The 26903-nt window shown below is 44.0% G+C and overlaps 2 protein-coding genes and 1 long non-coding RNA gene across 7 annotated transcripts in view; 1 reads left to right on the forward strand and 2 right to left on the reverse strand.

Annotated features, from left to right (window-relative positions):
• LOC147272746 (uncharacterized) overlaps positions 1 to 13142 on the reverse strand; it is a 32560-nt gene extending 19418 nt beyond the window's left edge. The window contains exons 1-8 of one of the 5 annotated variants that reach the window (XR_015112288.1): positions 13021 to 13142; positions 12350 to 12439; positions 12012 to 12134; positions 5818 to 6059; positions 5299 to 5397; positions 4838 to 4940; positions 3187 to 3322; positions 80 to 1042 (exon numbers count right to left, since the gene is read on the reverse strand). This is a non-coding gene — a long non-coding RNA (uncharacterized LOC147272746). Of the gene's footprint in view, positions 1 to 79; positions 1043 to 3186; positions 3323 to 4837; positions 4941 to 5298; positions 5398 to 5817; positions 6060 to 12011; positions 12135 to 12349; positions 12440 to 13020 lie in introns of those variants that run through there. The other 4 variants (XR_015112290.1, XR_015112289.1, XR_015112292.1 and 1 more) reach the window with 4 other exon arrangements.
• On the forward strand, positions 3183 to 14881 carry obsl1a (obscurin like cytoskeletal adaptor 1a). The gene is made up of 24 exons (XM_086200668.1): positions 3183 to 4362; positions 4657 to 4926; positions 5301 to 5561; positions 5742 to 6047; positions 6374 to 6640; positions 6729 to 7004; positions 7088 to 7202; positions 7293 to 7453; positions 7546 to 7818; positions 7899 to 8174; positions 8256 to 8531; positions 8629 to 8904; positions 8988 to 9263; positions 9353 to 9622; positions 9702 to 9968; positions 10041 to 10310; positions 10391 to 10657; positions 10899 to 11165; positions 11837 to 11949; positions 12034 to 12187; positions 12357 to 12518; positions 13699 to 13803; positions 13878 to 14144; positions 14369 to 14881. Exons 1-24 carry the CDS (start codon positions 3204 to 3206, stop codon positions 14644 to 14646), a joined length of 6612 nt encoding a protein of 2203 aa, XP_086056794.1. The 5' UTR covers positions 3183 to 3203; the 3' UTR covers positions 14647 to 14881.
• An 803-nt stretch (positions 14882 to 15684) lies between these two features.
• LOC147272748 (carboxy-terminal domain RNA polymerase II polypeptide A small phosphatase 1-like) lies at positions 15685 to 26010 on the reverse strand. The gene is made up of 7 exons (XM_086200710.1): positions 25133 to 26010; positions 19258 to 19406; positions 19016 to 19117; positions 18730 to 18786; positions 18244 to 18336; positions 17954 to 18139; positions 15685 to 17593 (listed from the first exon to the last, which is right to left on the reverse strand). The coding sequence occupies exons 1-7, from the start codon at positions 25203 to 25205 to the stop codon at positions 17465 to 17467; spliced, it is 789 nt and encodes a 262-aa protein (XP_086056836.1). The 5' UTR covers positions 25206 to 26010; the 3' UTR covers positions 15685 to 17464.
• Between the last annotated feature and the right edge of the window lie 893 nt (positions 26011 to 26903).

Here is a 26903-nt window from a genome sequence, read left to right on the forward strand (position 1 = left end):
AGAACATGCCACACATCCGGTTTGACCATCCATGAGATGAAAGGGGTCACAAAACTCATTTACATCCTGAATGTCACCAGGCTGAACATTGTTGTTTATTGTTACTGACTTTATTTATTTATCTCAAAAAGGACAGTGCACATTGATGAACATCTCAGCTTTTACACCCATGTAGATGTGCCATAGTTAGCCAGAAGGCTAATTTGCATCCATGATTTAAAGACAAGCTTAGAACTACAAAATAGAATTTAAACAAACACCAGTTTGCTGTAAAATCAAGTCCCACTCACACCCTTACATGCGTTCCTTCTCTTCTAAAGACAGGGGATCTATAAAGCCTAAAGGAAAGCAACACAGTTTGGCCATTCGTGGAGGATACGGAGGATTAAACAGAAGGTCAGGAGTAACGAGATTGACTGACATCCTCTTAAGTCCCTTGTGTCGATCCTCTTTTGCCTTTGATATTGAATTTCAATCTTAGAACAGCTCTTGATTCCTGGAGCGGCGGTCATCATACCTAACAGCTGATGGAACTGACACACATGCAGGGGAAAGTCACAGGTACCGGCAGCCTTTAATGGAGCCGCTACTGTGGTGTGAGTCCTCCAAATGACTCCGCAATTCATTTAGCAGAGAATTCACTGGCACGTTTTTTTTTTAGTGGAGGTCAAACGTTTATTTTTAACAACACAATCTCTGTCCATGGCCTGTGAAACACGCCTTTAGAGTACATAAGTTTCAGAGATTTATGTCAAGTGCAGCTGATCAGCAACTGTCACAACGGGATCAAAACTACGCAACCTTGACTGAAGGTCAAATAACTAAAGCCTGCAGAGGATTCCACTGTTCGAACCCCTCCACTTGAGGAGATAGCTTAGAGAGCTATCGTCTGAGAATGCAGATGTGAGTCAACACCGGATTCAAATCCATCAGGGTGAGAGGCCATCGTTTCCTCCACAAGTGGGCACTTGTGAATTTCAGGAAACGTGATTTAAGATCAAGACTAAATGTCCTGACTGGGATGACCGTGTGTTCAGGAACTCTGCAACCGCACACACACACACACACACACACACACACACACACGGGTCAAAATAGATGCTCATGACACACAAATACTCACATTTCTCTTCCCAAAGCTGAAAATCTAAATTCAAGTCGAATCATGTTTAGTCCACACCTCATACTATAACTTCTAAATGTGGCTACATTTGGTATGCATGCATTTATTTATTCTATTAAAAAAAAAGCATTAATTTCGATAACAGTGATTTCTAGCAGTTGTTAGGCTCATTTGAGGTGTATTTGCCTTTTTCTGAGTCACTTCATGGCAGATAGAAACACCTTTTTTTATTCCACCACAATTTTTTTGATCGAGAAAGTGCTTGGCTCACTTTATGAAAAAGAAATTACAAGAAGGACCTGCAAAGACTTCATTCTGAGCTGAAGGAGACTTCCAGACGGGTTAATAATGGTAATAAATCTGAATGGAGCAACTCCTGAGATGAAGGCTCAGGTTAAAACATTTAACATTAAACTGGAGGTGGGGCACAACATGGAAGGAAGAACCCATTCAATTTTCCATTTAACATCTCACAAAAATAGCATTTTTCCCTCATTTTCCTTGGCACAAGTTCGCTGACACGTGCGGAAACACTCAGCAATTTCCTATCCACTTTATGGATTATTATTTCTATCCTCTTTTAATTCGTGTTCCGATCTATTTATTCGATTGTGACTCTAATTAGTTCGTATTTATGGGTCAACATGACTCATGAGTCGAGGAGCTCCGGCAGGTGGGCTGTCCTTGTTTTTCTGAGGTTTTAACGGTTGATCTGAGTGATCCTTCACAGCGCTCGGCCTCCCCTCTATCTTTAGTGAGCCCCGGCCTGTGAATGGAGAGCCTAACTTTATCTGGCCTGCTGTCATCGAAGCTGCTGGTATTTTTAGGTGGTGGCCTGCAGTGGTAGCAGCTGCAAAAGCATTTAATGCCCTCCACCCCCCAAACCAACTCTCTTTCTCACTCTTAAGCTGTTGGACAATGACAGCATCGGGGCTGACGCACAAAACAAGAACTCCGTTGACAGACTGTGGTCATTTTACACCAAACCATCTGCACCAAATGCCAAAACAAGGGGACGCAACCAGGACATGACACCTGTCACCAAATGTGAATGGATGATTTTATTTTTCTCACTCGCTTTGACTTTCATGAATCAAGAGGAGCTTCAAATGTGACCCAGAATCAAACAACCAAAGGCTGAGGCATCTTACTGAAGCAACAAAACGGACATCTGCCACCCACAGGTCAAAGAACCACCAGTGACAGCTTCAACAACAGAGGACATTATTTTTCAGTCAAAGGCAAAGCAGAGTTAGAGAGCAACTCACAGGAACGGTAAGTTGAGCCTTTCATGAGTTATACTGTAAGACGTAGCACCTGAATTTATATTTAATAGCCAGGACATGAGACATTATCATTTGATCCGTCCTGTGAGTGGACCTTCGGCAAAGTGAAAGCACGGCGCCAAAGACAGCAAGAAACCAACACCTCTTCGAGATCAGTTCTCTTTTCAAGGAAAGACAAATTTAGACAGTTCTCGCACGACATCTCAATCATCTAAAGGGAGCAGACAACAGCATGACAACAATTCAGAAGCAAAGAAAATCCTCTCAGGGTGATTCAGCCGGCTGAACATTTGTGGGTCAGTTCAGTCTTGGTCACTGCAGGTGTGTCTCTGTGGAGTTTGTGTGCCATCTGAAACGTGGTCACTGGCTTCTTTTTTTGGAAAGACGACTTTATAAATAAACTCTTCAATGAGTAACAGCACCAACTGTGTGGCAACTGAAAGTGCTTTATACTGAAAAAACACTTCACTAAACCCTTTAATGAGATAACCACATTTAGCATCAGTGTGAATATTTGAATACTCTCCTCTTGGCTCTGAACAATCTAAGTTCCTAAAATGGTTAATTCAAATGACATTCTCGTCTTCCGGTGGATAGAGAGCATGGGATGTCACTGTACGCATGTTGTAGACGGTCAAAACATGTTTAGGGAAAGTTTTGCAAAGATTTTAATACAGGTCCTTGTTTCCACTGATTATTATCACTGTCTTAATTGTTGCTGTTTTTTTTTTAAGATTATCTCAAGAACATTTCTTCACTGAAAACTATCCAACTGACCAAAGGGTGACACCATCATGGACATTTTTGGAGGTGCTCCTCGTGTTTTGGGCTACCCCCGGCCTCTTCTGGCACAGAGTGGTACCGATGCGACATTAAGATGCCAAATTGATGGGGATCCTCGTCCCGATGTGATCTGGGAACGTAAGAATATTCAGATTTTGAGTGAGGGACGCTACAAGCTCTCAGAGGAGGGAAAAGCTTACCTACTGACTATCACTGGGGTGACCGAGCAAGATGCAGGCCAGTACATCTGTAAAGCTAAAAACAGCATTGGTGAAACCTACGCAGCAGCATCCCTCAAGGTGGAAGGAAATGCCCAGCATCAGGAATCAGGGCAAAGGCAATTACAGGTTAATGGCGTAAAGCAACATATTAAAGAAAACGGAGAATTAGAAGGGCACATGAATGGCTACTGCACCATACAAAATGGCGAACACAGGAAAGAGCAGCTGAATGGAGGGCACAAGCTCAGCAAAGAGAACGATTTGATGTCTGACGACAAACCGAGATTTCTCATCAAGCCCCTCTCGCTGCGTGTGGACAGAGGCGAAGACGCTGCCTTCTCCTGCAAGATCTGGGGCACTCCCCTTCCTGAAGTGGTGTGGGAAAAAGATGGCAAGAAGCTGAATGACATCTTTGAGAGCGCCCACTTCAGTGTGAGCAATCAAGACGGTGGATGGTTCCAGCTCAAGCTGTACAGGACGCGCATGCCAGACAAAGGTGTCTACACCTGCAAGGCCATCAACTGCCATGGCGAGGCCTTGGCTGGTGCTGTCCTCCTTGTTGAGCCCGTACCAGAGCGAGGGGACAGTAAAATGTCCTCGAACAGTCACAGCCAGTGGTCACCAAAGCACAGGGGTGGGAGGTTCAGTTTGTCAAGACTCGTCGAGGAGCCGCCTGTAAGTGCATCTAAAGTCAAGAAGTTTGCAGTGGCAGAGGGGAAACATGCCAAGTTCCGCTGCTTTGTGACAGGGAAGCCGAAGCCAGAGATCATCTGGAAGAAAGACGGGGCGCTCCTGGAGCCTGGGAGGCGTCATTTGATATTTGAGGACAGGGAAGGCTACTACACACTTAAAGTTCTGTACTGTAAGGTGCAGGATACGGGGCTGTATGTGTGTGCAGCATCGAATGCTCTGGGAAACACGCTCAGTGCTGTTCATCTATCAGTCAAAGGTGAGACATTCATCACTGTCTTTTCTGCAAACCTACAAGATTTAAGAAACCCTTAAAAAGAAGCACAGCGAAGTTTTCATTCAAGAATAAATACAAACAAATAATGGTAGTTTAGTTCTGAATTTAACATGAGTGGGATTTTCAACAATCTCCAAATGCATATCATCTTGTTTCGTAAGGGGCCTCTTTACAGGCCTGTGTGAGGTGAATTTTGACTTTTGCAAAAGTATTTTAAAGGATGTTTCCACACAAATAAAACGAAAATCAAGAATGGAATTTCTGTTTGCGCTTCAGGCTCCACAGTGCGGTTCAAGCTTCCATTAAAAGACGTGGAGGTGCGCGAGAGAGATGTGGCAGTGCTGGAGTGTGAAGTTCCTGATGAGTCTGTTCCGGCTGCCTGGTACCTGGAGGACCAGAGGCTGATGCCCAGCAGCAAATATGGGATGGAGCAGAAGGGCACCAAGCGAAGACTCACCATCCAAGATGTCGGGACAGACGATGATGGAGTATATCTCTGTGAGATGCCAGACGGAGCAAAGAGCATCGCAGAGCTCTCAGTCAAAGGTACGCAGCAGTGACTATAGGACGTGAAGACGTTAAGTATAAGTTTTGTAAAATGACCTGTGACACCACAAACCAAAAATGTTTGGTGTTGTTAATCCATAATAAGATACATACGATTCAAATTTACACTATCTTTGGGTATGCAAAGCCCATTCTTCGATGGCGTGGAGTCTTTGATTAGCATGAAACATTTTCCACCAGCGCTATGAGTCTCTTGATTAATAAGTCTACTCACTTGGGTTACAGGCAAAAGGCTGTTGAAATAATTACCTTTACAATATACAATGTATCAGCTTGATGTGAAAGTGTAAATCTAAAACAGAGGACCAGAATGGAACGTCCTGTTCACACACAGATCATTTTTGTACTCACAGGTTCAATAGTGCGTAAACTTCCTCGGAAGCTGGAGGTGCTCGAGGGTGAGAATGCTGCATTCTGCGTGGAGGTGGAGGAGGACGACATGGAGGTCCACTGGTTCAAAGATGGTTTAAAGTTGCATGAAACTCATCAGACGATCCTCAAATCATTTGGCAAAACTCACGTCCTGGTCTTTGTCAATGTGGCCCACCAAGACTCGGGAAAGGTGACCTTTGTCACTGGGAGGTCCATGACCTCGTCACGTCTCAAAGTCAAAGGTACATTTTTGTTTTTAAGATTGTTTTGCCAACAAAAGTTTTTTTTCATTCTTTCTATGATTAAATTTTGGCTTTAAATATCAATAGTTTCATCCTGACATAAACAGATTCTAAACTGAGGAGACCCCAAAGCTGTTTTTTTCCAACTAACAACCACATTGTAACATTTTTACACTCTAGCTGCAAGACATTGCCCACCAATCTGTCCCGTTGGCGTCAAAATGGATGTAGACCGTCCCAACAGTGCCCTGCTCACCTGGGTTCCCGCCCCCAACAGCCAGACCACGACCCGGTCTATCTTCGTGGTGGAGAGACAGGAAGTGGGCTCAAAGGAATGGCAGAAGTGTTTCACCACTGAGACTGCAACCTCAGCAGAGGTGGCCGGTGACAGCGTGGTGTGTGAGGGGGACTACCGCTTCCGTGTCTGTTGCATCAACAAGTATGGTCGAAGCGGCCATGTGGAGTTTCCAAAAGCTGTCCATCTTGGTAGGTGACTGCCTGAGAAATAGAGTTGAACCTGAGTTAATCAATCCTGGTGGGACTTGGTTCTGTCACGATACCGAATCCTACAATTTGGTCACAAAAAGCATGTAAAATAATATTTACATTTCACCTTCATTTGATCACATCTAAATCTAATAATGCTTTTCTGCCTCTATTTTGGTCAGTAACGTTTTTTGCCATGAAGTAAAGCTGTTCAAGGCATAGACTTTTTTCAGAATGACGAATCCAAGTGCTTTCAGGATCAAGACTTGTAAAATGGACAGCAATGATCTATAATTCTTTTTAAAGTTTTGTTGTCCTTTATTCAGTTCCTGGCCCACAGATTCACCGTCGCCTTAAGGGCTGTGAGGTCACGGAGGGGGAAGATGCTTGCTTTTCCATTGAACTGTCTGCCGCAATGGTTGGCACCTGGTTTCTGAACAGCACTCAACTGCAAAATGGTGGACGGTTCTCGATAAAACAGACTCAAACACAGCACTCGCTGGTTATCCATGAAACTCACATGACCGAAGATTCAGCAGAGGTCACGTTCATAGCCAACGGAGTCCGGGACTCAGCAGTTCTCAAGGTTCAACGTAGGTGTTCCATTTCAAAAAGCTATAGCAAAATTTACCCCTGCAATAAAGTCTTCATGTTGAGTTTGTTTGACTCCTGTCTTTGCAGCTGCTGTGGTGAAGTTCAGCCCTCTGTCTGAAATAGACAGCTGTAAGAAGGTGGAGACTGGCGATGCCATTGTGCTCTACTGTGAGGTATCCTACCCATTAGCTAAAGTTTCCTGGTTCAAAGATGGTGTGGAGCTCCAGGTGACCGAGGGCCTAAACATCCAATCAGATGGGAACATGAGGCGGATTGTGATCCTTTCAGCTGAAGAGTGTCACTCTGGTGTTTATACATGTGAAACGTCAGGGGATGTCATCAAATTTAATGTTAATGTTGCAGGTAAAAAGATTTTTGAAGAGTTGGATCCCTTTTTCCCCCAGTGTGTAGTCTTCCAGCTGTAACGTCTTCCTCCATTTTCCCAGGTCCTTCTGTGGAGTTTAGTCCCGCTCCTAAGGAAGAGCTCCACAAGAGCAGCATGGAGCTTGACCCCGTGGTACTGCTCTGCCATGTATCCAGGGAGGATGCGGAGGTTGTGTGGTAAGGAAGAAAGAATCCTTTAAAACAATTTCCTCTTGAGCATTATTCAACACCCTGTTTCTCACAGTGGTCTGATTTGGTGTGTCTCAGGTATAAAGATGGCCGTGAGATCCAGCCCAGTGACAACACCACTCTGCAGGCAGAGGGAACCATGAGGAGGCTGATAATCCGCTCAGCAGAAACCTCCGATGCAGGCAGCTACACCTGCCAAGCAGGACAAAACAGCATGGACTTCACCGTCAACATCAGAGGTAGGTGTGGGGGTCAGCTAACTTCTCTCGTTTTAAGCCAGTATCAGAAAAAATGAAAATGTCCTGACTTTCTCGTCTCCGTGCAAACACAGAGCCTCCAGTGATGATCGTAGACCCAAAAGACGACGTCGTCATGGAGAGCTACATCTCAGAGGACATCCACCTGCAGTGTGAGTTGTCTCGCACCAGCGGGAAGGTGCAGTGGTTCAAGGACGGCCAGGAACTCCAGGAGACTAGTAAAATCCAGCTGACATCTGAGGGTCCTTACCGGAGGCTGACCATCCTCAGCAGCACCAGAGATGATGGAGGAGAATATATTTGTGAAACGAATGGAGATTCTGTATTCTTCCAACTAAATGTCACAGGTATGAAGCTTCTTAATATATGTTAGAAAACTGTAGAATCTTTTACAGGTTTACATTTACGTATCCTCATTCTGCACCAGAGCCACTGGTACGAATCATCTCCCCCACTGATCCGGAGCTTGAAGTGACGCAGTTGGCTTCTACAAGGCTGGAGCTCAAATGTGAAATCTCCCAGTCAGACGCCCACGTCAGCTGGTACAAAGATAGCCTGGAAGTAGAAGAGGGTCCCAATGTAATCCTGGAGGTGGACGGGTCCCAGCGCCGGCTGGTTATCCCCATCACCACTGCGGACGATACGGGGGAGTATATATGTGACACTGAGGATGACTCTGTTGCCTTTCTGGTGACGATTACAGGTCAGAACAGATGACATTTGGGATCATTCATCAGTATTTCCTCTTTTCATTTTAATGACTCTATTCATTCTTTTAACTCAGAGCCACCAGTTATACTCTCTCGTCCCAATAACACACCTGACAAACTTGAGAGTTTTGGTGGGAAACCAATCGTGCTGGAGATTGAGGTGTCTCGGCCCAATGCAGAAGTGACATGGTGGCGAAATGGCAAAGAAATAGAGGAGAGCAGTAGTACGGTCATCACGGAGGACGGCTTGATCCGTCGTCTGACAATCCATTCTCCTTCTCCAACTGATTCTGGGAACTACACCTGTGACGCTGTTGATGACAAACTCGATTTCCAGGTCAAAGTTTTAGGTAAGACACAACGTAATGGTTAAAGTCCACAGGAAAGGATTGTTCTGGCCCCTCAAAAAAGGAATCAAAGTGTTGGTATGTAATTTTTTCTCCTTAGAGCCTCCAGTGAAGATTTTAAAGAAGTCAGAGATTAAAACAAATATCAAGTCACTGATCTCCGACGACATCGTGCTGGAGTGTGAGCTCTCAAGAGCCAATGCCCAAACCAAATGGTATAAGGGTGGCTGTCGTATCGAAGATGACGAAAGGTTCTGTGAGGAGGAGGAAGGCGCTTTCCGCTCCCTTGTTATCCTCAACGCTGAACTTACGGACTCTGGAGAATATTTCCTTGATGCTGGTGATGACAATATTAGCTTCCACGTTACTGTAGAAGGTAATGTATTGCATTTATTTCAGGAACTGGTTTCGTTCAGGTCTCTTTTATAATTTGTCTTCTCACTTTTTTTTTTGCATCAGAGCCTCCAGTGGCCATTGTAGGCAACTCCAAGGACACTGACTTCCAGGAGATGATGGCAGGGGACGACCTGATCTTGGCCTGTGAGGTGTCCCGTGCTAATGCCCCCGTCCAATGGTACTGCAATGACAGGCTGCTCACCAGTGACTCCCGCACCTATGTTGAGACCTATGGCACTCTGAGGAAAATTATTATAACAAATGTCCAGCCCTCAGATTCTGGGAAGTACATTTGCGACGCTGTGGACGACAAGATGATCAGCATTGTTAGGGTTCAAGGTGAAGTCTCCAGAATCTTTACTCTTTGACAAGAAACTTAAATTGCGAATCTAACCTAGATTCATCCTCTATTTTTGTTTCAATTAAAGAGTCCCCAACCACATTTGTAAACAAGCAAGATGACACTGTTGTGACTGGGTACGAAGCCGAAAGCATTACCTTGACAAGCTTTGTGTCTAAGGAAAGTGCTACGGTGCGCTGGCTCAAAGACTGGACCCCTGTTGAAGGTGAACGCTTCCAAACGCTCATGGAGAGCCACAAGCGTACCCTCATCATTGAACCTTTGAGGCGCTCTGATGCTGGCGAGTACACCTGTGATGTCAACACTGACCAAATACACTTCAGCCTTCTGGTGAAAGGTAAATAATGTTCCTTCTGAAAACATTGCAAGGGACTGTAAATTAACAGTATTCTTCAGGTGTAACTTCTTTACCACAGAAATGAGGATTAAGTTCACAAAACCGCTGCAAGACATGACTGCCCACGCTGACGGTATGGTGACCCTTCGCTGTGAGGTGTGCAAGCCAAAAGCAGATGTTCAGTGGCTGAGGAATGGTGTGGAGATAGTTCCAAACAGGAGGTTCTCTATTCGGGCGGATGGAGTAGAGCGAAGCTTGACCATTCATCGTTTAACAAGAGAAGATGCTGGGGAGTATGCCTGCGAGTCCAGAGACGACAGGACAGCAGCAACGCTTCAAGTAAAAAGTAAGTACGCTTGGGTTTTTCAATTATTCCTCCCATGAGAGATGGTTGATTGACATTCTCATGTCTCCTCAGTGCCTCGAGTGGTGGAGTTCCTCACTGAGCTCCACAACACCACCGTGCTTGAAGGAGAGGATGCTATGTTTAAGTGTGTGGTTTCTCCTGAGGACGTCCAGTTAGTTTGGCTCATGGACAATGAGGTTATCACCCTTGGTGACCGTTTCCAGGTCGCACAGAATGGCCTGTGTCACACCCTGGTGATTCGCAAGTGTCAAATGTTGGACTGCTCCAGAATCGCAGCTGAGGCTGAAGGAAAAACGAGCAAGGCCAGCCTCAAAGTCCAAGGTAAGAAAAGAAACAAGGACATGACCAAAACTGGGTTTTTGTTTGTGTCAGCATTGTCTCATCTCCTCCTCTACGATCAGAGGCTCAGGTGATGTTTACGACAAGAATGGAGCCCATCATGGCAGAAGAGTTCGGCGACGCCACCTTGGAGACTGAGATCAGTCTTGAGACGGGCGAGGTCCAGTGGATGAGGCAGGGGGTGGTCATCCAGCCCGGCCCCCGATACACGCTGTCCCAGAACGGCTGCAAACGTAGTCTGACCATCCAGAATCTTACTCTATCAGACCGCGGAACCTACCGCTGTGAGACTCTGCATGACAGGACCCAGGTCAAACTAAATGTGGAACGTAAGTGGTCCAAACTGGAGTGTGGGTGATATGCAGATTGCAGGTATTGGGGGTTTTTTTGTCATGGAAAGGATCCTAAAATAGCTCTGTAAGTGAGTTTTTGAAATATGACCATGCTGTTATAGTACTCAGTGAACCGATTCTATATTTGAACCACCTCTTGTTGCCCTTGAAGAATAGTTTATGTACTGTATAGGAAGGGTGTTAAGTAGGCCTGAAAGAGTTCTCTCCTGCTATCCAGCCCGAAAAATCACCATCCATAAAAACCTAAACGACCAAGAAACCTTTGAACGAGAGACAGCATCCTTCGAGGTGGAGCTGTCGCACACGGACGTGGAAGGCATTTGGCAGAAGGATGGCATCAGGGTCAAACCGAACAATCAGTGGCGGGTGAGCACCAACGGGCGCGTCCACGGCCTCACATTGTCCAATCTTACCTTGGAGGACACAGGTACCATTGTCTTCACAGCTGAAGGAGTGCGCACCGCTGCCAGGCTCACAGTCAAAGGTAGATACCCGTAAAATGACTTGGAGGATGCAATATTTTGTTCCCCGTAACGAACGTGCGATCTCCTTTTCAAAATTGTGTATTAAGTATTTAAAGAGGACAGACAGTCAAAATGCCATGCAGGACTTCTACTGGAATATTTTAACGTGACTGATGTTTTTTTTTACCCATCAAGTGGTCACAAACATGTGCCTCGAGCTCTGGAAAATGTTTTTCTGCACTGCATAACTTCTTTGTGACTCCAGAATGCCCAAAGAGCCAGCCACTTACATTTAGCTTGAAGCTAACGGCGACTGACAGCTAACAACAATAAATTGGTCCCAAAAAATTTATCTTTACCAACTCTCAAGCACGTCAGCCATCACGTCTTTTTTATCCAGCTGTATACTGAGTAACCCAATGAAGATCTGGGAAATGTGGATTATACTGCGCAATTTCCAAATCTGATGTTTCTGGACTGTTTTGTTGTTGTTTGCAGCAGGTGGCTATGTACATGTCTGGCTCTTTCTGCATTCTGGAGTAACAAAAAAGTAATACAGCGGTGCAAAAATGTTTTTTGAGAGCTCAAGACACATGAAAGTTAAAAAAAAAAAAAACACTTTAAGATGAAGTATCACTTTTGGAAAAAGGGTCTGAACACTTCTTCCACCACTGCTTGGTTGCACTGATAGAGACACCAGTTGCCATCCTGAAAGCACTGGCTGATGTCAGTGTGGAGGAAGAATTTCCCGCCACGCTGGAGTGTGAATTCTCCAGACAAAACGTTGAAGTCAGATGGCTCAAGGTAAAAGAAACAACAAATCACTATTAAATTTAGTGTTTTTTGTTCACAGTAGAAGGAAATACCTTTGTCCTTTTCCTCCCCTAGGATGGGACGGAGGTTAAGCCAGGCAAGAACTGTCGCATCTACACGATGGGGCGGAAGAGGTTCTGTCAGATCCTGCTGTGCTCCCGGGCCGACTCTGGCACCTATACATGTGACACAGGAGACATAAAAACTTCCTGTTCACTGGAGGTTTATGGTAAGAACACACATTTGATGACAGCCAGACAGGGAGGTTACATGTCAAAATGGTGTGGAACCACAGCAGCGCTTTGATTTGTGCAATGCTGCCACCTAGTGGGTACAAGAGCGTGACGTGACTTGAAATAAAGATGTAAAACATGTTTGTTTTTTTTCTCACCTGGCAGAGCACGAGTTGAAGATTGTGAGGAATCTGGAGGACCTTTACATTCAAGAGGACCAGAACGCTGTGTTCATGTGTGAGGTGTCTCTGGAGGATGTACCCGGGGAGTGGTACAAGGATGGCCACAGGATCCGGCCCACCGGCACCATCAAGACCCGCACAGAAGGTCAGGCAAGGAAGTGGGTTCGATGCATAAAATTTAAAAATAAATTATTCATCATAAATGCTATTGAATAAGAAAATCCCTTGATTAAGATAAATGAATACTGCATATTTCTATAAATACTTCCCATGTCAAAGCATGTCTGCTGTTGTGTTTATTGAAAGTTCAATCTATTTACTCACTACAAACTTCTCATCAGATGCTATTTTTCTTTAAAATTGACCGTATAGACAATAACCTGACAGGACTACTGATAATTATTAGTTATTATCAATAGTTATTGGCATTTCGACGAGGCTAAATACTAAACTGGATGTTAACACAGTTCATGACAAGCTAGCGAGCTGGAAGGCGAGCACTAATTGATGGCTAACAACTTTAGCTCGCATTAGCCAAATACCTTTCAAAACAAATTATACTTCGACTTTGAACATCCCTTTACGTGTATAAGTAATGTGGTATTTCACTTTCACGCAAGAAGAAAAAGGTTTAATGGTCCACAAACCTTTAGGAACAAAAACTGTAGCTTGGCAACTGTAGTTAGCTTAACTGTCATTACCTGCCGGTGTCTCAACTTTTGGAAGAAACCATTACACGGTGAGGGGGAGACGCAACGAGAGAAACTGATATAAACAACACAAAATTCATTTTATAAAAACGGTAATGAATGAAAAATTGATTACTATTTTCTAAAATAGATAAAATATATAAACGCAGGGAAATGGTCAAAGTATAGAAAAAAGAAAATAATTATCCATTCTAGCCCGCAAAAAAGGAACATATGGCTATGTAAAAAAAAAAAAAGTGTATGAAGATATTAAAAAAATGATAAAACTAGCCAAGCATATACACACGTGACAAGAATTATAATAATAGATTCATATAGCCCATTTCATAAACAGACGTGCTCTCGAATAAAAGCAGGCAAAACAATTAAAAACAACAATAATATGAATACAGTAAAACAGAGCAAATCAATTTCAGTTTAAATTGAGTTTTAGGAGGAGACTTAAACTGCCGTATATGTGTGTATAAGTATATATGGAGAACCATAAACGATTTTTTTTTTATTAAAGATTTTCCAAAAGAATGCTCCCTCTTAATGTTCTGACGGTGCTGGTGGAGGTTTCGATGTGGTGACTGAGGGCTTCGGCGGATTATTCACACTTTCATGTCCTTTCAGGGACCAAACACTTCCTGCTGATGTGTAACGTCAAAGCCGAAGATGCTGGAGAAATTCACTTCGTAGCCAGAGATGTAGAATCTACAGCTTACCTGGAGGTGGAAGGTGCGACCAGCTTCTCCTCCTGACTTCTGTTCTGATCTGAAGGAATGTCCTCACAGATGTTCCTCTCCTCCCAGAGCTCCCAGTCTCCATCGTCAAACCCCTGCGGGACAGAACAGCGTTGGAGAAACACAGGGTCATCCTGGAATGCACCGTGTCCTCACCTCGCAGCAGCGCCACCTGGTACAAGGACGGAGAGGAGCTGGTCCCCTCAGGGCGGGTGGAGATCCTGGTGGACGGATGCTCCCACAAACTGGTGATCCAGCAGGTGGGGGTGGAGGATGAGGGCAGCTACAGCGTCGAGGTCGGGGAGCACACGTCCACGGCCAAGCTCATGGTGGAAGGTCAGAGGACACGGGACAAGACTTTCTCCTTGCTTAGAATAAATGTGCTGCCAAGTGTCTGCATGTGTGCGTGGATACTGTGAAATCCTGCCAATACTGAAGGTGATGAAGTGGGTGTGCAGGTGTGAGTGTGCAGGTGTGAGTGTGCAGGTGAGGCTCACCTGAGAACCTCACAAGTTTAGGAATCTAAATACTGACGTTCTCTTGGTGGTGGTGTGTTGCAGCCCAGGCCCTGGTGATGGTCACTCACCTGGAGGACCAGGAGGTGACGGAGGACCAGCCAGCATCTTTCCAGTGTGAGGTGTCTGTCGCCATCAACAAACCTCCAGTCTGGAGTTTGAATGGCGACAACCTTCGGCCGGGACCCTCGGTCCGCCTGGAGGACCACGGGACCGTCCACAAACTGACTCTGAAACACACCAACGTGGACATGAGCGGGGTGGTCAAGTTCACCATGGGGAAGGCCAAGAGCAGCGCCGCGCTCAGTGTGACGGCCAAGTAGACGCAAGAGACCGAAAAAGTGGGACTGAGCCCTCAAACGCATCATCGCCAGTGTTAGAAGGTTCGACGAAGTCAGACGGAACATTTCAAACCTGCGACACGGAACTCTAGTCCAGTTATTCCTCTTTTTTTTTTTACACTGTAGATGATGTTTATTTCCCTGCTGAAGGGTTTTAGTCGGCTGCATTCTCGTATTCTGATTAAAAATCCTTCAAAATAAAACCAACGGTTCCTCACGTGTCACTTGTGGTCTTAGAATCTTTACTTCTTCAACTTCATACATCCATATTTTATCGAACTTTATACTTTTATGTGCTGCACCAAAATGTAAAGATAAAAAAAATCTTAATTTTTAAAAATGCCTTTAATCCAACACCCCCCCCCTACCAAAAATTGAATCTTTAAATATTTAATTCTGATAACTAAAAATGTAAGTTTTTATTGTGATTTTATGGAATTTTTTTGTTGCTGGTCAATTTCGGGTAAAAACTGATCAGCAAATTATGAAGAATCTAAAAAAAATCATTAAAAAATACAGATTTAAAACCTTGTAATTCATATATACATATTTGATACAACCGACTTAAAAAAATAATCAGTAAACGTTCACCTGATAAACATACAATATACTAGTGATACTTTTTAAAAAAATCGTATTTTAAGGGTCTGAATCAAATTTCTTGAGTTTAAGTCATTTTTTAGATTTGAAATTTTTGCCGTATGTTCACAACGTCCAATTTTTTTCCCCCAGTTTGTGTAAAAAAAAACAACAACAAAGAAAAAGACTACGACTTGGTCCGTCATTCATTTAGCATTTATGGAAAAAAGGCATTATTACATACAGTGAATGTCCATATAACTTGATACAACAGGACAAAAAAAAAAAAATTAGGTTACATCTATTCAATCATGAGTACAGTAACATGTATATTCCATATATTAATGACATTTGTTTGCTTTATTGCTGTGCAAAACAAAATCTCATCTCAACAAATCTACTGAATGTGTGAGAAGTACAGTATCGGCGGACGCCCCCCCCCCCCCCCCCCCCCTCGTAGTGACACTCTGGGTTTATAGAACTGACCAATTCCTATAAATAAACCCTCTTTACCAATCCAGTCCAGGTTATATCAGCTTTTACCCTGTTATGTGCCTACAACTAACTACCTTTTAGTCATTTGCTGGTGTTTCTGATCATGAGGTCTTTCTTGACTGAGAACAGCAGATTACCGTAAATATTCTACCAGAGAGCCACGTGCGGGCTTGAAAAGAAACGTGTTCTGATTTAGGAAAGAAAAACGGCTAATTTGATTGACGAGAATCTGTTCAACACATCGCAGCAACTCATTTCATTGTCCAACCCAACGCCTCATTCATTCGTCAGCACGCGCCATTGTCGATGCACGCGGGGGGACACAATAACCTTTAACCTTTCAGCTGAATGGACACCAGACGCCGCTGTGGAACACAGAGGGACTGACATCACCACGCAAAGCTATAAAAACGTCTGGTCTGTAGAGTTTAACAGTAAGGAGAACTCCACCCTGAAATCGTCTGAATAAACAATGAAAAACATGCTAGAGATTAACTACATTTCCCAGAATGCCTTTGGCAGCTTTGAAATCCTAAAATAACCCAGAAAAGCTGTTTATTGGATGACTTTCGGGTGGATTTCTCCTTTAAATCTGGACTAAATTAATCCATTAAAAGATGTGCGTGTTGTCCAGGCAACTCACCTCACGCATCCTTTACACCCCTCACTCACACGCTCTCTCTCACACACTCACACACACACGTTTCATTACACAGTCCTGAAATTACTTCCAGCCCTTCTGTACCGCTTTAGCAACAAAAATACAGAAGACTGTCCTCCTGATGTTTTAGAACCCAAACTATTCATCTGATGGGTGAGAAATTCAAGTTTTGCTTGCAGCTCTAAAACAAAGAAGCAAACCTGTCACCATGACAACATTTGAGACATTTTAGAGCTCCATCCTGGTCCTTCCTCGTGTTGCAACACATATTTTAGCGGTTTTGTCTTAACGCAGCATCCAATAATGACTCATTAGTCTCATTTTTTGTGGCAATACTGCAGATAATCACTCGTTTCATTTTGCATTTACACATTTTTACCATTTCTGTTAAAAGGATTAGACCGACTAAGAATGATTTTCACAATTCTTTTATGCTCGGACAGATCTACAGTTCCATGAATGACGCCTCAATAACGTGCTAGAATCGGTGTCTAAAGTGCTGTCCAATCGTGTTTTATTTGAAAATCTCTGGATTATATTTGGCACTAGAACCCCACAGTCTGATCATCAACAACACTATCAGGATTAGATGGCGATCGCATCACTAAAAACTCAAATACGACACCAGAGAATCACATGCTCTTGACTACAAATAGTGTCAATCATCCAACAAATTAGGGTGTGTGACAACAAGTCCCAAAAAAAAAAAAAAAAAGGCAGCTACGGTGCGCCATCTGACGTTTATTTCCTAAATCCTGCGCTGGTTTCAGACTGGTGAGTATCGCGGTCCAGTCCTGGTTCAGAGGATTCATGGCTACAAATCTCCTCTGCTGGTTCCTGCAGGAATGTCCTTAACCACATCAGCTGCTTCACGGCGGGCTGATAAAGGGGGGAGTTACAAGGCAGTTTTCTGGCTGACCAGGAGGTGGCAGTTAAAAACCCCTGTGCCGGTTTATACTGAGGAGCTGAAGTCTGTGCTCAGGTGGGCGGTGAAAGCTGGAGCCTCGCTGGTGTGTGTTTCTGTACGCCGTTTTGTTCAGGTGTGAGATGAGAAGTCGAACACTGTTAGCTTGCGGTCCCTTGGTGCTTGAGGACTGTGTAGACGTTGTCCACTTTGCTCAGCCTCTCGAAGAATGGGATGAGGTCCAGGAGCTCGGTGTCAGACATGTCGTCGAACCACGAGGCGACAGGCACCTGGAGGAAAACAGGAAAACACACACACACACACACACACACACGGAGGATGAAGTTTTAAAAAAGGACATCAACTTCTTGGGAAACGTGTTTATTCCTATCGTTCCTAAGATAGAGACTCCTCTCTCCTCTGTGCTGCAAGGGGCGCTAAGACCAGCTAGTTAGCTTAGCACAATGAATAGAAGTGGATGGTAAGTGTTAGCATAGCACTGCCAAAGATAATCAAATGCACTTTTCTCTATTAACCGCATTGAAACTTCAGTCAACAAAGCAAATCTCAGGAGAGAGAGTTATGCTAACTGGCTAACGAGCGCCATCTTGTCTGAGGATGCTTCCGTTGAAACTGCTGCAAGGACTCACTGCGTTGTCGGGGTGGAAGATATAGGAGGCGGGGGAGTTGTCCACAATGATGACCTTGTTGAGGTCGCGGCCCAGGCGACTCAGATCCTTGACGTAGTTTCCTCGGTGGAAGACGCAAGACTCCCGGAACAGGCGACAGCGGAAAGCGCCCCACTTGTCCAGGAGATCAGAGACGGGGTCTGCATACTAGAGAGAACGCAAGCATCTCAGCTTATTCTGCTCATTTGGGGTTTCTTTAAACGGCGGATGAATCGACCCCCTCAGGCGCGGTTGGGTGAGCAATGTTCTACCTTTGCTAAACTGGCGGTGAAGAGGACACACTCAAACAGTTCTCCCATCCTCTTGAGGAACTCGTCGACATGCGGCCGCTTCAGGACATACACCTGGAACACACAGATTCCTTCACACCTTACATCTTTAAAAGCAACATGTTTCCACACACTCCGCCGCCCCGGGACATTTTCTTTTTTTCCCCATATGAGATGAGACGGTATGACCACTGCCACAGACATTTTGCTCCACATGAGGAATCCACCTCAGTCCTCCTCCAGTTCTTCACCCTTCTGAGCCGCTGACGCTTCAGGCGCCGTTCCTGAACCAAGTCATCCGGAATAGGCTGAGCTTGTCTGAACAAACCTATCCTGGATTACTTGAATCAGGCCCGGACCCCTGGTGTGTCCCCTGTCTCACGGGTAGACTTCTTCACAGAGACGCTGACACATGAAGGGGACAGGGCGTGAGAGTAAATCAGGGTGGGAGTGGGGTGTGGACTATACCTGGTGTACTGTTCCATCTATTTCCACAGGAATGATGAAATCTGCGTTGTTCACCGGCTGAGGGAGGAAGGGCAGGTTGATTTTAGACACACGCAGACGAGAAGGAATGACTGTTTATTTGGCTTGTTTGGCAGAAACGTCACTCTGGGCCAACAACAACTAGATGCAGGAAAAAGCCTGACTATTAGACATGATGTAATGTGATCACAAAGGACAGCTATGCGCTACAAAGCCCTGAGCGCATCGTAAAGTCTCTGAATCACGGCGTTGAATTCACATGTCTTACCTTAAAAGAGCTGTGAACTAAAGTCTCGTCCAGATCTATAACCACACACACCTTCCCAGAGTCTTTTGACTTGACTGGAGGCAGCAGCGGCTTCACCTGGATCTACAAACACCACCAAACCTTGTTAATGCAACCCTCAAATGTGACACACGCACAAACACACTCTGAACCACCTCTAATCTCAGGGTTTTCTATCTGCACATTCATTGCTGTCACAACAAGACTAAATCCATCCAACACACCTTGGAGACGGTTCCGTTCTCCTCCACCAGCAGCGGGGCGTTGTTGTTGACCGGCTGTGGCTCAGGCTGGTCCCGACACAGGCAGCAGGAGAAGATGGAGAAGAGGCCTCCACTCCTGGGCTTCTTGGAGGACAGGGAGGGTGAGGAACCTGCAGGGGAACAGGACGGATCTTATCACCATCGTGTCTTTAGAAATACACGAGTTTGCGTCTCACCGCCCTTGAATGTCCCCAACTGTCACCACACGCCATTAACATTTCAGCTCTGAATCACTTGACAGTTTATTTTTAGATCTTAACAGACTAATTATGAAGAGGATCAGTTACAACCTCTGTGTTTCAGTACTGTTGATCATACAAAACATTTTGAAAATTGTGATTTGCACATTTTCTACATATTGAAATGGCATTTTGTAGCCTTACAAGTGAGTTGAAAAAAGACTATAGACAGCTTCGTCAATCCTGGAGGTGATCTTGAACTCAGCTGATTGATCTGTTGTTTCTGGAGCAATACGGCATTTAAACTCCCTTCAGGTTACATCTAAATAATCAAAACATGAAACAAATAAGGGGAAAACCTGCCAAAAACCATGTGCAGCAACAAGACTGGATCATTAAAGCCAATAACATCAGCTTTAACAGTATTTTATGCACCAGTTCCGCAACCACACTTACAAAAACAGTAAAGAGGACACGGAGGAACTTTCTTCATACTTGTGTCATGAGCATGAACCCTCCTGGAGGCACACGTGTCTGCAGGAGCTCTTGCGTAACCTCCAGTCTGATGTCAGCAGCAGCAAACACACACCACCACCATCCAGGAACATTGAAGGCTCATATACGCTTCAGCTAAGCCTCCATGCCTGCGTGGCTCCTCCAACATTCCTACACACTCAGCTACAACCCTTTCAAAGCACACACTTCTGCTTTCACAGGGGTTCTTGCTTCTGTTTCAGAGGGACGGTGTGCAGTGGCCACCTCGCTGCCGCCGCTGCTGCTGCTGCTGCACACTCAAGCTACCAGAGAGAAAACGTCACCTTTTTAGCCTGCGTTTATTCTTAGAAACAGTGAGACACAATGAAGCCAAACAGGAAAACACTATTTTATGTTTTCAATGGCAACGCGCAGGCCGCTACAAAAATACTGTATCTATGTAGTCCCTGGGAGCCGTGCAGAAAATGACAGACACGTGGAGCTCAACTCATTGCACAGGTCAATTTATGTGAAATCAATCTGAAGGATTCTGTCCAGTTCTGAGATCACAAATATTTGTTGTGACTTTATTAGATATCGTACTTTTGTCGACCAGAGGTTTTTCTTCCATCAGTCTGTCACAAGACCAGACCACCGTTGCACAACAGCTCTCCTTCTCTTCTGTGACATTTATCTGTCGTGCATATCTAAACTTTCTGCTGAAGTAAATAAATAAATACCTTAAAAAAAATCTCAATTCAAAATAAATATGACTGATTCATACTTCATGTAAATATTTTTTGTCATTGTCCACTATAAATGTTCATATTTGTTTGTTCTTATTTCATAAATATATTTTTCTTTTCAATTTATATCATTCTTTCTTCTTCTCTCTGTAAATGCTGCTGAAACTATTTCAATCTCCCAGTGCGGGATAAGTACAGCGTTCTTATTCTTCTTTTGTAGCTCATATCCCTGGTCACTCAAGGCCCAACATATGCATTTAAGGATGAAAAGGCTCAGGTGTTATCAAGACATCACAAGCACACGATGAAATATGTGAGTCAGAACAGGACAGATGTCACGTGACCAGCGTCCATCCCTCTTAAGAGGTCATGCATCTCTCAGCTTTCTCCTTAAACGTGTCTCATCTCACATCCAACGAAACAAACACAAACGACAGCAGGATTCGAACCAACCGCAGCTCAAGGGGGATTTTGACTGTTGAAGGCAGCGTTTTCTTCCAGTGAGCACCAAGTGTGTGACTTCTAGCTGCTAATGTGTCATATTTAGATTCTGACAGGACCGTGGACAGACAAACCAAGCAAACTCCACACAGCACATCGTTTCCTGGGATGTCAAAGCCTTTATGAAGAGGAATATAAATGATGCTGTCAAACAGAAGACAATTTAAGCAGCTACAGGGGAAATAGAGGTGAGAGGCGAAGTAAACGTCCAGGAAAGAGACCGAATATCAGAGCCAAAGCAACTTTTTCGCTGACTGGCACACTTGGGTTGTTCTTTAATGTTTTTGGACAAAGCAGAGCTGCAGCAGGGGTCAAAATATGAACCCTCCGAGGGCGGGGCAGAGTGGGTGGGCAGTGTTCAGGAGTGCAAACATGGGTAAACTGCACATGCATTCTAAAAGCAGCTGTGAATAATTGCTCGTGGTCACTGGTTGTGTTTCATCCAGATTTCATCTTAATCAGCTGACTTGGAAAAATGTCCCTCCATCGTTGACATTATTCCTGCCCGCTGCCACCCTCGCTGCGCCCAATCAATCTCAGATTAACACCCCTCCTGTCTCACTTTTCTCTCTCTTTATGCGCCGTCCTCCCTCTCTCCGTCTGGACGTGACCGTATTACCAACACACAACTCTCTGTTGTCCGCCTCTTTCATTCTCTCTCCCTCTGCCATTCCCTCCTACTCCATTTGCCGATTCAAACCCCGTCTGACCCTTCACTGGCCTCTGCTGCGCTCAGGCCAAAACAGGAAGCGGAAACAGGCGGGTATCAATGGAGGAAGCTGCTTGTTTTAGTGTGGCAGGACCCGAGAGCCTGCTACATTAGCCAGGCAGCTTCAACTTCTTAATGCACCATTTCCTGCAGAGCCATCATCCTCTTATTAGTGCTTCGATTCTCTAATGTGGATCCCATGCAGATGCCTTTTCAGCTGCCTGTCCAACTCTGATCACGTCCGTTGACACATAAACGGCAGAACAACAAAGCCCGGCGTTACGTCGTCCATGCTGGACTAACAGGGTCCTCATGAGCCTGGACAGGCAGGTCAATTCATACCTTCTTACCGCTGACTTGAACTCTTAATTTTGCATAATTTTATGAGCTGATCTTTAGTGTTTAGTGCTGTTCAGGTCTTCTTTAAAATAAAAAAGTGGAGTGATGAAAGTAGCAAACATCAAAGGATGAAATGATGAGCGTTGAATGCATCTTCTGCTCTTGCCTTCGCTCACAACTTCAGATACACAACTCTTCTGCTGAAGCCTGGCACTCATCATTTGTGTCACTGGCAGCTGATTTGTGGTCAGAATATATGTTTTCACCTCAAACTCTGAGAAACCTCTTGACAAGAGTCACCCGCTGGGCTCGGCTGCTCCACTGATCCCACTTCTCGATGCAGGACGCCCCGGGTGACTCACTCACCTCCAGCAATGACAGGTGTTTAAATTGCATGCAGGAAATAGAGAATGTTTCCAGGGAGATTGAGGCCTGGATGAAACATCACAAATAGAGGGCAAAGCTTGACTAGTTATTTTTTACTATTTTGACAGGAAGCAGGTCGTAACAGCACCACATCAGCACCTTTATTAAAGGAGCAGCTCATTTTAAAGTGCTGCAGAAAGCCCGGGTCTGCTCGATGTCGCCTTTATTTACGCCTGTGTGAGAACCCCGAGGTCATTTTTACAGAATTATTACAGAACTTATGTGTAAAAGAAGCCCTTGAAGCAACAGGAAGTGCCGCCCTGTGACTACTCGACTTAATATTATCAACAAAGTATCTTAATGCAAGTGAAAGTTCCTTCAGCAGCATCTTGCTTATAGTTATTTCACTGTTCATGTGCAAAGACTGAATGTCTTTCTGATTTCCTGACATATATTTTGTGTTAAAAACAAGCTTGTTTGTCTCCCTCAGATGCTGGAAATGATGGGACATTCAATCAGAGCTGCTAACAGCTGCTTTAGCTATAAATGAGCAGGAAAATACTGGATGCACAGCATAACCTGAGGATTATTAGCATCCTTTCCACCCAGGAGCGTACTTCCTGTAATCATTGTGTATTTAGAACTGTGAGCCTGTGATACTATAATAACATCTCAGGCAGCTCAAATACTTCCATCGGAACGTTTCTCACTTTTCAGCCCAGTAGTAGAATAATCTCAGGCTGTGGTGCTGCACACATTCAAGCTGGAGTTTGATCAACATGTCGCTTTACAGACTCCAATGTTAAAGTATTAGTGGTAGTAGTACTTCCATAGAGGCAGTACAACATTTGCTCAGGCGCTTTAGCAGCAATCAAAGTTTCTGATCACACTTTCCTGCAACTTAACACATTTAGCCTCTCACGCAACCTTAAACTGAAAGTAAAAAAAGTTTACTTGATGGGGACAATGTCACAATCAAAGAGTTCTCTTCAGACACACACACACACACACACACACGGGTTTGAGTCAGTAAACATGTTCACAGAGAGCCGGGGGTCAAAGTTATGTAATAGATTACTGCTGCTAGTCACTCTCGCCGCCTGGTTTATATTCCAAATATCAGTATATTTGTGGGATTATGGCAGGGACAATGATTGACAGGTCACATGATTACTCAGTAACCTTCTCTACTATCTGCTGCTCATCAGACACTGATGCTTCCCAGGTTAGTTACCATGCAGGTATCTGACCGTCACAGGTGTTTAGTACAATCAGCGCAGATCGGAGCAGCAACAAGGTTGATACTCTTCACGTATCTGTAAACTGAGGCATGTTAATGTGTAAAGTACAACAAGTGTGTGTGTGTTTATATGTCCACTTGTGCATACTGATATTTGTAGATCATCAAGTGTAAACCTCTTTTTTTTTTTTTTTTTAAAGGTTTATATTTCAGCACCTTTTTATTGCATGTTTACTCCATGGTATCTATAATATTTAAAAGACTATTCCAATTTTGTACATCATGAAAAATACATCAAAACACTTCTGTCAATGAGAAACGTGAGGAAAAGGAATAGTCTTGTATTTACTGCTTCATTTTCTTACCAGATGATGAGCTAAGAAGACACAAGAGCAAAACTCCCCACATTTATCCATAGATGCTGATAAAAATGGTGTTTAGATGTTCTCATGCGTAACCAAAGGAAATGTAGGATTTACAAGCTTTCAGGAATGTTTTGGAAACAAAGAACCTTCATAGAAAACCATAAGCACTCGCTCATGTCCGTTTACACATGACAAACGACAATAACCAAACTAAAATTAATTACAACGATCTGGTTTGAGACCACACGATCATCTACTGAGGTACATCAACCAAATGTACTTCCAATATCTGGATGATGAAGCAAACTTCCATGACCTTTCCTCCATTTCCTGACTTTATTTACTCATCATAAACCTTTCAAGGCTTTTTCCTTTATCAACCCTGAAAAATGTTGAATTGACAACGTTTACACGTCTTTCTCAGGATGTGAACGTCCTAAAGCTGCTTGCAGATGCAATTCGTTCAGTCAGTCACAAATTATCAGCATTAAATCAAATCTGATGCATCTGTATAATCAAACTTTTAAAATCTGTTTTGTCTTGTTTGCATGCTCAGTTACATCCGACTTCTGCATACGTTTTTAAAGCGGTGCGCCTGGAATGCATTCTTCTCCTTTATTAAAAGTTTTAACTATCTTAATCTGGTATTAATACGTCATTTCCTGTCCTTTCATCACAGACCAAAGGGCCGCAGCCATAATCTAAACAAACAGTGACAGTTTTAGTGCTCCTGTGACTCGGTTCTAGTCCTCCTCTGGTCTCTTTCGTGCAGCTGAATCCGAGTTTCGAGTCTTATTCCAGGAAAGCAGATTAAAACGCGAGGTGACGGTGGTGAAATTTGAGTCCAGCAAAACTTTTTTTTTTTTTTTTTTTAAGTGCAAAAGCGGAGCGGGACGAGGATATATAAATACACTTACCCCTGTCCCCTGCGGCTTTATTTCCCTCTTCATCCCGGCTGACTTGCGTGATAACTGAGGACGGATTGTCCATCACATCCAGGTCTGGTCCAGAGTGCTGACCTCACACTTTAAAGTTAGATTGTTCGCCGACTCCGTGCTGCATTAAAACAACTTCTCATGCGGGGGAAACAAAGCGGAGGCGCCCCGTCAAAGCTCGCAACAAGTCGCCTACAGCTCGCCCATTACCCGTCGACCACTCTAGTCCGCTCCCAAAGCCGAAAAAGTTGCCAGCCTGGAACTTATGAAACATTTGTCAAGGAGTTGGTAACTTTGATTCAATATGGAGCTCAACTCGCAATTTCAAGATACAAACATGGAGGTTTCAAGGCTTCCCATTTCACTTAAAGTGGCGCAGTAAGGGAATGGCCGTACACAGCGTTCCCTCCCCCGGCGTCTGTGAGTTTGACGACGGTCCCTTGAAGTAGCTTGAAACAAAGTTAACTCAAAGCTAAATTATGGGGAGCTAACTAGCCTGCTAGCCAAGCCGGAGCTAAAGTAGACTTAAATAGCGGCTAAAAGCGTATGGCGTCATCAAGAGTGGATGTTTATATTCTACGTAATCTCTAAGAAAACGTCATCGACGTGACTAAAGCAAAGCGGGCGACAAAAACAAGCTAGGCAAAAGCTATCTCGCGGAGGGCTAACGGCAACTCGCGAGCGAGAGTTTTAAAGTTAGTTGCCAACAACATGGCGCCGTTTTCACCGCGTTTTCCACTCGTTTAACGGGCTTTTAGCGTTTAGTCTGCAGTACCGTGGTTGAGGAAGGTTGACCGCTGTTTGTAAAAACTTTTTTTCGTGGGAGTTGCCGCAAAGAAACGCCCAGTTCGGGTCCCCTTGAAACTGCCTGGGGCCAGGGAGCGTCGCGAAAGTGCTGCATCTGGCTCGACTGTTGCATACTTCTGGTCTCAGCGTGTAAATTTCTTCTCATCAGCGAAATTAAAATAAAATACACATTTCTCTGCCACATTATAAGGGAACATTGTATTTGTACATGCTCTATTTACTTCCATCTACTTATATTAAAATGCTAAGATCTCCCTAGTATATAATTGGTTGCAGTATTAACAAATAAAAAAAAAACAATATATGATTAAAATAAAATTCTACTTCTGTTTGCATTTTCTTATGTTATTTTCAAATAGGGTCATAAATACAAATGTAAATATAAATATTATCAGCACATTTAAAGCTTGAGGAAACCTCAAACCAGCCTTTTGTGGATAAATACATACTTGATAACCATCGAAAAGCATATCGTCCATGAAGTTTGTTTTCCAACTGGAGACATGGAATATTATATTTATTATTATTCTATTGTATCCTTAACTGTGCCCTTAAAAAAACTATTTTAAACAATATAATTGCTGCTTGCTTACCTTATATTTTGCAAAAATTTATTGCAGAACAAAAAAAACAAACATCCAGATTTGACAAAGTGGGAACAGGAGAGGGGAACCACCAACACCAGTTCTGATCCAGATTATTGGGACTGGCACACCTGCAAGGGTTCGGGTCATTAACCACAGCTGTATTTCAGGTGACCTCACACCAATAAAGGGATGTTGTTGTTTTTTTTCCTGGTAATGCTTGGAATTCTCTGCCCCGCCGTTCCAAAGCTTCAGTACTTCCCACAGGCGAGATATATTAAATGTGCTATGGATATTTTTACAAGTTATGACGCCGTTTCCATTTTGGTTTTTGGTTTTAAAAACAGCATCCAGGGTCAAAG

This window comes from Aulostomus chinensis, chromosome 1 (assembly GCF_037954235.1).
Source record: "Aulostomus chinensis isolate RoL2024-O1b breed Wild chromosome 1, RoL_Achi_v1.0, whole genome shotgun sequence".
NCBI lineage: Eukaryota > Metazoa > Chordata > Actinopteri > Syngnathiformes > Aulostomidae > Aulostomus > Aulostomus chinensis.

Bases quoted from the DNA above. Each gene is read 5' to 3' on its own strand.
- LOC147272748 (XM_086200710.1), bottom strand. From the start codon at position 25,205: ATGGACAATCCGTCCTCAGTTATCACGCAAGTCAGCCGGGATGAAGAG. The intron at 18,787-19,015 runs GTAAGACATGTG...TTCCTCCCTCAG, and splicing joins TAGTTCACAGCTCTTTTAAG to CCGGTGAACAACGCAGATTT. The intron at 17,594-17,953 runs GTGAGTCCTTGC...GTTTTCCTCCAG, and splicing joins TCTTCCACCCCGACAACGCA to GTGCCTGTCGCCTCGTGGTT.
- obsl1a (XM_086200668.1), top strand. From the start codon at position 3,204: ATGGACATTTTTGGAGGTGCTCCTCGTGTTTTGGGCTACCCCCGGCCT. The intron at 7,819-7,898 runs GTATGAAGCTTC...ATTCTGCACCAG, and splicing joins CTTCCAACTAAATGTCACAG to AGCCACTGGTACGAATCATC. The intron at 10,311-10,390 runs GTAAGAAAAGAA...CTCTACGATCAG, and splicing joins GGCCAGCCTCAAAGTCCAAG to AGGCTCAGGTGATGTTTACG.